The sequence below is a fragment of the Tupaia chinensis genome, unplaced genomic scaffold (assembly GCF_000334495.1).
Source record: "Tupaia chinensis unplaced genomic scaffold, TupChi_1.0 Scaffold000422_1, whole genome shotgun sequence".
Classification (NCBI taxonomy): domain Eukaryota; kingdom Metazoa; phylum Chordata; class Mammalia; order Scandentia; family Tupaiidae; genus Tupaia; species Tupaia belangeri.
Window position 1 is genome coordinate 1818228 of NW_006159927.1, and position 11287 is coordinate 1829514.

An 11287-nucleotide genomic window follows, 5' to 3' on the forward strand; every position below is an offset into this window, starting at 1 on the left:
TCAACTCTCCCGTAATCCATTTGGAGTCAGCTTTAGAGTATGGTTTAAGGAAGGGGTACAACTTCATTCTTACTTGTGATTTTGATTCTCCCTGCATCATTTATTAAGAAGGTTATTCTCGTCTTGTTAAATTGTCCCGGCATCCTTATCAAAAACCAATGGACCATAAATAAGGGATTTCTGAACTCTGAATTCCCATTCACTGATCTATGACCTGTCATTTGCCAGTACCACAGTCCTGATTACTGTAGCTTTTCGTTAAGTTTTATTTTTTTAGGAGAGATTTTTGCTATAGGACACGTGCACTCCCCAGAGACACAGAGAGAGACAGAAAGTGAGAAATCGTCCCCCAGGGGAGATGGCCACACCGAAATCCCTTCTCCTCCCTTCTCCTCCATTCTCTTCTTGGGATCTTGGGCACGCACGCACACGCACCTGGCATGAGTTTCAAGCTGCTGGGTCCAGGACTTGAACCATGGTCAGTCATGTGGAAGTCCAGGGATATAACCATCATGCCATCTGCTGGTCTCTGTAGTAAGTTTTAAAGTCAGGAATTGTGATCCAACTGTATTTTCCTTTTTAAATTTTGTTTTGACTATTTTGGTTCCTACACCTTTCTTTTTTTTTCTTTGTCTTTCTTTCTCTCTTTCTCTCTTTCTTACTCTCTTTCTTTCCTTCTTACTTTCTCTTTCTCTCTCTTTTTCTTCTTCTTTCTATTTATCGTCAAAGGGTATGTGTGCTCAACAGAGAGGGTCAGAGAGACAGAGAGAGATAGCAGGATAAAGCACTCCCCAATGGGGCATGGTCACACTACAGTCCTCCACTTCTCCATTCTGATGAGGTTTGGGGCGTGCACACACATGTACCTGGTATGTTTTCCAAGACACTGGGGCTGGGGCTTATTCCATGCAGTCAGCCATGTGGGATCTGTGTATTTTTACCATCAGGCCATGGGGCTGACCCTGGGTCCTATGCATTTCTACAAGAATTTGTCTTTTGTTTTTGTCTGGGGAGGTACATGCACTCACCAAAGAGAGAGACAGAGAGAGACCACTCTCCAATGGGGCATGGTCACATGACATCCTCTTTTATTTTCCTATCCTGTCAAGATCCTAGGCATGCACGTGCGCGCGCACACACACACACACACACACACACACACACACACACACTATGTGTTGTTCAAGTCTTGATGCTAATAGTCAAACCATGGCCTGCAGTGTGGGATCTGGCTTTCAATGCACAGCACTTAACCGCTGAGCTACAGGGCCAGTCCTCCACAAGAGTTTTAGGATCAACTTATTGATTTCGCCCAAAAGGACAGCTGACATTTCAATTGGGGTCACACTGAGTCTGTAGCTCGTTCTGGGGAATATGGCCATCTTAACAACATTGTCTTCCAGGGAACATGCACTGTCTTTCCATTTACTTAGGTCTTTATTCATTTCTTTTAATAATGATGTTTTTGTAGTTTTGCCCTTCACTCATTAAACTTGTTCTTAAATATTTTATCCTTTTTTTTGTTTATTTTATTTTATTATTTTTTTATCGCTATAGGGCGTGTGCACTAGCCAGAGAGACAGAAAGCGAGAAATCACCCCCCAAGGGGGATGGTCATACCGCAATCCCTTCTCCTCCATTCTCCTCTCGGGATCTTGGGCACGCACGCACACACGCCCGACGTGAGTTTAAGCCACCGAGTCCAGGACTTGAACCGCAGTCAGCTACATGGGAGTCCAGCGACATAGCCATTACGCTAACTGCTGGTCTCAAATATTTTATCCTTTTTTCACGCTATCATTAGCAGAGAACCACTTTATTAATTTCATGTTTGGATCGTTCATTGTTCATGTAGAGAAATGCAATTGATTTTTTGTAAATTGGTCCTGTACCCTACAACCTTGCCAAACTCACTTGGCAGTTCTAATGCTTTATTAAAAGATTCCTTAGGATTTTACATATAAAAGCATGTCGCCCACAGAGTTTCACGTCTTCCTTTCCAACTTAGATTCTCTTGATCTTATTTTCTGACCTTGTGGCCCTGCAAGAACTTCCAGTACAGTGTTGAACAAAAGTGTTGAGGATGGGCATCCAGGTCCCGTCCCTGAGCTGAGGGGAAAGAATGTGGTTTTATGATATTACACAGGATCTTAACCAGGGGTGTTCTTTTCTTTTTAAGACTTATTTTATTTTATTTTATTTATTCATTCATTTATCTTAATTTGACCAGAGAGAGAGAGACAAAGAGAGAGAGAGAAAAAGTGAGAAAGCAAGCTACCAGGTCCAGGACTTGAACTATGGTCAGCCATGTGGGAGTGTCCAGCACCTTAACCACCATGCCACCTGCTGGTCTTAATCAGGGGTGTTCTAACTGCCCCTTTTCATACTGAGGAAAGTCCCCTCCATTGCCAGTTTGTGGAGTGATCTTTGTCAAATGCCTTTTCTGAAACTACCGAAGTAATTGTGTGAGATTGTCCCCTACAGTTTAAAATTAAGACATAATTTTTATGCCATAAAATCAACTCTTCCTAAATGTGCACTTCAGTAGTTGTTGTTTTCCAGAGAGATTTATTGCAATAGGGCACGTGTGCTTGCCAGAGAGGGAGCGAGACAGAAAGCAAGAAATCACCCCCCTGGGAGGATGGCCACACCACAATCCCTTCCTCTCCATTCTCCTCACGGGATTTGGGGCACGCACACACACGCACCCGGCATGAGTTTCAAGCCACCAGTTCCAGCCCTCGAAACCTGGTCAACCATGTGGGAGTCCAACAATGTAACCATTATGCCATCTGCTGGTCCCAGTCATTTTTAAGTATACTTACAAAGCTGTGCCACTGTCATGCTTAGCTAATTACATTATTACATTTTCATCGCCTCCCCCAAAATACCTGGAATACACTATCGGTCACTTCCCATAGCGACACTAACTTCTTTCTTTCTCTCTTTTATTTGTATTTTTTTTTTTTGCTGCAGGGCACATTTACTCACAAGAGAAAGAGAGAAAGGGAAAGTGAGAAATCACCACCCAGGGGTATGACCATGCTGCATTCCCTCCTTCTTCATTCTCCTTTGGGATTTTAGGCATGTATGCACACGTAGTTGGTGTGTTTTTCAAGCTGCAGGGTCCAGAACTCAAATCACACAGTCAGCCATGTGGACTGACTTAATCAACCTCCTTCACCACCACACCACTGGCTGGCCTCAGACACTAACTTCTTTCCACTTAAACACTATTCTACTTTCACTCTCTATGGATTTCTCTATGCTGCATGCTCCATATGAGTGAAGAAAAGATATATAGTACGTTAGCTTTTGCATTTAGTTACCTTCATCTCACATATGTCTTCAAGGTGTATCCATTTTCCCCAGAACTTCATTTCTTTTTATTTTTGAATATTTCACATTTATTAGTTGATGGGCATTGGTGCTTTTTCCATTTTTTGGTTCTTATAAATAATGCTGCTATGCGCGTCCACGTAAAGTTTGTGTATAAACACTTATTTTCAATTACTTTGGGTATATACCTAGGAGTGGAATGGCTGGTTCATATATAACTGTATTTCACCTCTCTGAGAAACCGCCAGACTACTTCTCAAAATCACTGCACCATTTTGAATTCCTACTACCGGGTTGGCCCCATGGGCTAGTGTAGTTAAGGAGCTAGATCCCACATGGCTGACCACGGTTCAATTCCTAGCCCCAGCTGTTTGAGAAATACGCCAGGTACTCTGAAGCCTGTGTGCCTCAAATCCCAACAGGATGAAGAAATGGATAAGAAGGGACTTCAGTGTGACCACATCCCACTGGGGGTACTTTCTCCGTCTCCCTCTCCCTGTCTCTCCAGTTCTCTGACTAGAGCACAGTTCCTCTGGCAATAAAAATATTTTTAAAATTCCTATTAGCAGTATATTAGTGCTCCAATTTCTTGACTTTTTCATCAAAGCCTGTGGTTTTTATCCATTACTCTGTTGATATGATGTATTGTATTAACTTTCTTTGTTTATTTTAATTTATTTATTTACGCTCATTCATTGTACAGCAATATAGTATACAAAATAAAATTTTCCGTCCAGAATGCACTGTATATGGGCTCAGTCATGGATATTACCATGCATGTTATCATCAACAAATAATTTTCCATTTCTTGTTTCTTATGTATTTTGCTTTTGCCCCCCTTGATTCCCTACCTCTCACCCTCTGCCATTTCCCACCCTCCTTCCACACTATCTCTGGTATCTGCAGTTGTTCTCCATGCCTAATTTCTTCACATTTTATTGATTCACTAAAGATCTTAATTAATTAAAAAAAAAAACCTTTCAATAGCAAGCACAGCTGATATATACATATCTATGAGCACACGTCTGACTTTAGGAGTAAACCTCAGTGAGCAAAGCGAACATACTATAAAGTAGCACCTCGCTGGGGTTATATAGCTTACTGCAGTCATTAAATAGATATTTTAATGCATTTTTTTTAATTCCAAAAAAACCAGTTTTAGTTTTAATAGATTAAAATAAAAAAAATGTTAAGAGAAATTTGCTTTAGACTTAAAGCCAGGAAAAAGGTTAGGATTCAGTTCAAACAGTAGGTAGATGAACCTATCAACAGTTCAAGACAAAAATCCTTGAATCTGGACATCAAAGCATAGACGAAAATCAGTAATGTTTTAGTCTAAAGTCAAAGAATGCTATTTCACTGGTTCAGTCTCATGTAATTCATCTCTCTTCTGTTGAATTTGCAGTGTTACTGTGGTCTGATCTTTCCATTTAAACTCTGGAAGTTAACACCAGACTTGTCCCTACCACTAGGCTGGCCATTTTCTTGGTTGTTTTTTGCGCTCTTATTTCTGTGTGTCCAACTTTAGTTTTCCTGGTATAGCACTCCCTTCAGCACTTCTTGGAAAGCTGGTCTGGTGCTGGTAAATTCTTTCAGGTTTTGTTTATCTGAGAATGTTTTTATCTTTTTTCCCCATATGAAAGATAATCTTGCTGGGTATAGTATTCTTGGTTGAAATTGTTTTTCACTTAACACGTTGAATATATTTTCCCATTCTTTCCCTAAAAATGCATTCCAAGAACTTCCTCACTTCCTGGAATTCATTGTCTCTTTTCTCCTACCTCTTCTGGAGTTTGTTGTCTCTCTTCTCTTGCATCTCTGTTAGCTTTGACACTATGACACTAAAAATGTTAGTGGAAAAACAGAATTAAGCTACATGTTTAGGGCCAGCTGGTTACAAGTTAGGTGGGGTTGGGAACAGCAGTAATGGCTATGTCGCTGGACTCCCATGTAGTCGACCGCAGTTCGAGTCCCGGACCTGGTGGCTTAAACTCACGCTGGGCACGGATGCGTGCATGCCCAAGATCCCAAGTGGAGAATGGAGGAGAAGGGATTGCGGCGTGGCCATCCCCCCTGGGGGTGATTTCTCGCTTTCTGTCTCCCTGTCTCTCTCTGTCTGGCGAGCGCACAAGTCCTATGGCAAAAAACCCTCAAAAAAAAAAAAAAAAAAAAAAAAGGTAGGGGCCAACCAGTGGCTTGGTAGTTAAGGGCCTGGATCCACATAGTTGACTATGAGGTTTGTGTCCTGGACCTAGCAGCCTGAAAACCATGCCATGTATATGGGAATGCATACCCATAATCCCAAGAGAAGAATGGAGGAGAAGGGATTGCTGTGTAGCCTTCCCCTCACCCCCGGGTAGTGATTTCTCTCTCTCTCTCTCTCTCTCTCTCTTCTCTCTTTCTCTAGTAAGTGCACACACCCTATACCAAAATTCAAAACAAAAAATACTATGCATGTATTTAGGGGTAATATATACATATATTTGAGATCCATGGGGGCCAGACAGCAGTAAAACACAGTGCTCTGCTGGGCTGACCCACATGGGAAGGTGTTGGGTTTGCCACCAGAGACCTCTCTGAGTATGCCAGGCTCACACACAAGCCCATGACCAGGGACTGGCCAAGGCTAGGGGAGGATGGTGTTGTTAAGACTCTGCTGTGGCTGAGCAGTTAGCGTAATGGCTATGTTGCTGGACTCCCATGTAGTTGATCGTGGTTCGTGTCCCGGACCCAGTGGCTTAAAACTCACGCCGGGAACGTGTGCGTGCGTGCCCAAGATCCCGAGAGGAGAATGGAGGAGAAGGGATTGCGGCGTGGCCATTCCCCCTGGGGGGTGATATCTTGCTTTCAGTCTCTCTGTCTTTCTCTGTCTGTCTGGCGAGCGCACGCACCCTATAGTGAAAACCTCTCAAGAAAAAAAAAAAAAAGACTCTGCTGTGGCTGCTGTCTCTCTGTTTCACTCTTTGGAAGAAAGAAATAAACTTGAAAAACTTTTCAAAGATTCCTGCATAGTTTTCTCATAATACACATTTTCCACGAGCTCTATGAAGTTCCCACGTGTGTGCTGAGGGGAGAGCCAATAGGGTTTGATCTGACCTACGATGTGGGGAAAGAGAGGAGAGAGAAAGAACAGCTCTACTTGGGGCTGGCAGGCTCATCAACTCCTCTGTAGACTCAGCCGCGAAATGAGGTGGATTCACAGAACTGTCGCCATGAGCTTCAAAGGAGATGAAATGCTCCTGAACTGTATGTAAAAGGCAGAGTGCCGGGACCAGCAGTTGGCGTAATGGCTGTGTCGCTGGACTCCATGTAGTCGACCATGGTTCGAGTTCTGGACCTGGTAGCTTCAACTCACGCCAAGTGCATGTGTGTACGTGCCCAAGATCTTGAGAGGAGAATGGAGGAGAGGGGATTGTGGTGTGGCCATCCCCCCTGGGGGGTGATTTCTCACTTTCTGTCTCTCTGTCTCTCTGGCAAGCGCATGTGCCCTATAGCAAAAACTCTCAAAAAAAAAAAAAAAAAGAAAGAAAGAAAGAAAAAGAAAAGAAAATAATAAAAGGCAGAGTGCCAAAGCCCCTAGTAAAAATATAACAAACTTTATTTTATTGACTATCCCTCTTTTTTTTTTTTAAGAATTATTTATTTAATTATTATTGTTTCATTTGCTATAGGGTACATGCACTCACCAGAGAGAGAAAGTGAGAAAGCAAGCCACCAGGCCCAGGACTTGAACCATAGTCAGCTGTGTGGGAATCCAATGCCTTAACCAGCACACCACTTGCTGATCCTGACTATCCCTCTTAGAAGCTGATTTTCATCTTAGTGCTGATGCTTTTTACAGTCTTTAGTGTCTTCCTTTCTTTTGCTGTTTTGTTTCAGAGAGAGTTTTGCTCTAGGGCGCATGTGCCAGCAGAGACTGAAAATAAGATATCACCTCCCAGGAGCAATGGCTGTGCTGCAGTCCCTTCTCTTTCATTCTCTTCTTGGGGTTTTTGGGCACTCACACACACGTGCTCAGCATGAGTTTCTAGTCACCAGGTTCAAGACTTGAACTGTGGTCGGCCGTGTGCGAGTCCAGCAACGTAGCCATAATGCCATCTGCTGGTCCCTTCTTTTGCTTTTACACTAAACTTTACCCTTGTAGACAACAGGAGTGGGTCTTACAGAGCTTTGCCTCCTCAGTGTGTATGCAGAACGTGTGTTCCTTAAGTACTTGTTACTGTCGTCTCTTGGGCTAATCCCATCAATATAATATTCCAAATACTGTTTCCTTTGGTCTTCCTCATTACCTCAGCTTCCAAATGTCTTTTTTATTTTTAAAGAATTACTTATCTTGGAGCCGGCAGGTGGCGTGGTAGTTAAAGGAGCTGGACTCCCACATGGACGGTGGTGGTTCAAGTCCCAGACCTGGCGACTTACTTTCTCGCTTTCCCTTTCTCTCTCTGTCTCTCTCTGGTTAAATTAAAAATAATGATAACAAATGGAATTAAATAAATGAATAAATAATTCATTTTAAAAAGAATTATTTATTTAATTTAATTTATTATTACTATTTATTTTAAATTTTTTAAAATTTTCTACCAGGCACATGTGCTCACCAGTAAAAGAGAGAGAGAGCCAGGCTCCAGAATTTCTTAACCTAACTGAGGTTCCATTTTCATTTTCTTCTTTCTCCCTTACTCCCCCTTCCAAACTTCCATGATCCAAATATACAGATGCCAATGAAAGGCTAGTAATGTGCACCCTGTGACCAGCATGTTTAGTATTTATTTTAACACAGTTGAAAATGAAGGATAAAGGGACCAGTAGGGGGGCGTGGTGGTTAAGGCACTGGACATTCCCACATGGCTGACCACAGTTCGTCTGCCGGACCTGGTGGCATGCTTTCTCACCTTCTGTGTGTGTGTGTGTATCTCCAGTCAATTAAAAATAAACAAATGATGGGACCAGCAGTTAGCGTAATGGCTATGTTGCTGGACTCCCACGTAGTCTACCGCGGTTCGCGTCTCGGACCCAGTGGCTTAAAAACTCACGCCGGTCGCGTGTGTGTGCGTGCCCAAGATCCCGAGAGGAGAATGGAGGAGAAGGGATTGCGGCGTGACCATCCCCCCAGGGGGTGATTTCTCGCTTTCTGTCTCTCTGTCTCTCTCTGTCTGTCTGACGAGCGCACGCGCCCTATAGTGAAAACCTCTCCAAAAAATAAATAAATAAATAAACGAATGAATGAATGAATAAATAAATAAATAATTCTTTAAAAAAAAGAGAAAAGAACAGAAAAAGAAAATGAAGGATAAAGAGGGAAGACCTTAGGAGGTGGCCCTTACTCTGCCCTCTGTCCTCCTAAGCTCTAGCTAGAAACTTGCATACTCCACTCAAACAAAAGTCCTACAGTTAATAGAACTATCTCCCTAAAGGTCACTTAGCAAAGCTCCCACTTACCACCAGGCCATCAGTGAGTCTCCTCCCCAGGAGCTAGCCCAGGAGGACCTGCCATATAACAGATGTTCAATAGCCATTCTCTAAGCACTGCTGGAATGTGATGGATTAGACTTGGAGATGCGGAAAATGGAACACTGAGCAAGGAGTCAAAAGGGGGCGTGTGATTTAGGGCTTCATAGCCAGTGTTGTAAGACAGGAGCAAACACGCTTTTACTTTTCTCAGTTGTAAAATGGGCTGACTAATATCCTTTCAAATACATTTTCTTTTACATTGACACAGTAGGTTATGTCAACTGTAATGAGAAGATAGCCCAGGTACACACACTCACAGCTGAAACAAAAGGTCACGAAACATTACTTATCCTCACTTCCAATTATTGCTATTATTTTTTAAAATCATTTTTATTACATGATTTCCTATGAGAGAAATGCTTTTGAAATGGCCCATGAATTCTTTTTTTTTTTTTTTTTAGAGGTTTTCGCTATAGGGCGGGGTGAGGTTTTCGCTATAGGGCGCGTGCGCTCGCCAGAAAGACAGAGAGAGACAGAGAGATAGAAAGTGAGAAATCACCCCCCAGGGGGGATGGCCACGCCTTTTACATTCTCCTCTCAGGATCTTGGGCATGCACGCACACGTGCCCGGCGTGAGTTTAAGCCGCCGGGTCCAGGACTTGAACTGCGGTCGACTACGTGGGAGTCCAGCGACATAGCCATTACGTTGGTCCCATTACTATTACTTTTTAAGAAAGATTTTTGCTATAGGACTAAGTGTACTTGCTGGAGAGGCAGATAGTGAGAAATCACCCTCTCCAGGGGGATGGCCTTGCCGCAATCCCTTCTCCTCCATTCTCCTCTCAGGATTTTGGCACACAGGCACATGTACCCAGCCTGAGTTTGAAGCCTCCAGATCCTAGACTAAAACCGCAGTCTACTACGTGGGAGTTCAGCGATGTAACCATTACAACATCTGCTGGCACCAATTATGTTATTTTTCCATTTTAGTTCATTTGTAAAAAAATAATAGTCACAACCTATTGAATAAATTTTACAAACATGTCGGGTATTTTTGACTCATAGTTGGAAAAAATATCACCTTGGAATGTTAAATGAAATAATACACATAAAGGGTTTGGTTCAAAGGTTTTCTTTTTTTAAAAAAATATTTTAAGGATTATTCATTTCATTTTTATCTACCACTATTATTATTAAATTTTACCAGAGAGAGAGAGAGAGAAAGAAAGAAACCCACAGGTTCAGGTCTTGAACCACCATTGGCCATGAGGGAGTCCAGTGCCCAAACTACCGTGCCACCCACCAGCCCCCAAAAGCTTTCTAAATGCAAATCTTTACAAAGTCCACCTTGGAGGAATCTACAAAGGGAAGGAATGATGGAGGTGTCGGCTCTGCAGGCAAGTGGAGGAGGGGGAAAGAATACAATGCACAAAATACCCATAGTGCAAGGAAAAAAAAATCCCAGCGCTGCTTAGAACCTTCTAAGCGCTCATCTTTGCATGTCCAGTTTCTTATCCATCCTCCCTGTTGCGGTTCTCAGCTCCAGTTCCCCAGGAAGCCCTCGCGGAACAGAGCTAGTTCCTGCTAAGCTCCTGTTTATCTTACTATGTCTTATTACCCTATTACTTTCTTCATAGGAGGATGCTTATCGGAAATCAATGACTCATTTGCAAGTTTATCACCTGCTCTAAGCCTTCCATGTGGAGGGCAGGAATCTTGTCTACCGTGCTCATAACTGTATCCCTGATAAACAGTGTCTAGCACATCAGGCAGTAAATAGATCTTGAGTGAATGAATACCCACTAGGAAACGAACAAGGAGGCATTTAATCAAATATGCATGTAGTCAATCCTATACAGATTTGTTTTGTTTTGTTTTTCAAGTTATAGGTACCGGGGTTCATATTAAACTTTGCCTGCTTTGTGATTTATGCAAGTTGGCTGGAAACAAAGTTATTAAAGCAGACATGCTTACTTGAGGAATTAAGTATCTAGTGAATTATGTTATTTGGGTTCTAAATAGTTCCGTACATAGTTTATTTCCCCATGACTTCTTGGAAGGTAAGACTACCTCGTTAGAGTCTGCATTCCTAGTGATCAGAACACTGCCCAGAAGGTGGTAAGCTCTCGATCATTATCTGATAAATAAAAGGGCGGAGCTTGGAACTAGGAATATAGGAGGGAGCCAACTGGGGACACGCTGCAGTTCCTCCCCGGAGCAGGAGACGGCGCCAGTGCTACGCCCGCCCGGCCGCCGGCAGTTCTTGGTCCCTCTGGCTGACCGTCCAACGCCGGGCCCCGAGGCCCGTGCAGCAGCTAACCAATAGAAAACCGTCTTAGTTAAGAGGTCTGGCAGAGGCGTCCAATGAGTGTAGCGGGTATAGGCGAGGGGCGGTGCGACGGGGAGGGCCAGAGAGGAGCGGTTAGAGGTGCGAGTTGGCGCTGCTGGCTGGGCTGGGGCAGCGGAGCTGCGATGCAGACGGTGCGGCGGCGGTGAC

At 43.3% G+C, this 11287-nt stretch overlaps 1 protein-coding gene across 1 annotated transcript in view; it reads left to right on the forward strand.

The window, feature by feature from the left end:
- The first annotated feature begins 6524 nt into the window (after window positions 1-6524).
- CNEP1R1 (CTD nuclear envelope phosphatase 1 regulatory subunit 1) overlaps window positions 6525-11287 on the forward strand; it is a 37809-nt gene continuing 33046 nt past the window's right edge. The window contains exon 1 of the mRNA XM_006154795.3: window positions 6525-6585. Within this exon, the coding sequence (XP_006154857.1) occupies window positions 6525-6585 (61 nt within the window). The remainder of the gene's footprint in view (window positions 6586-11287) is intronic.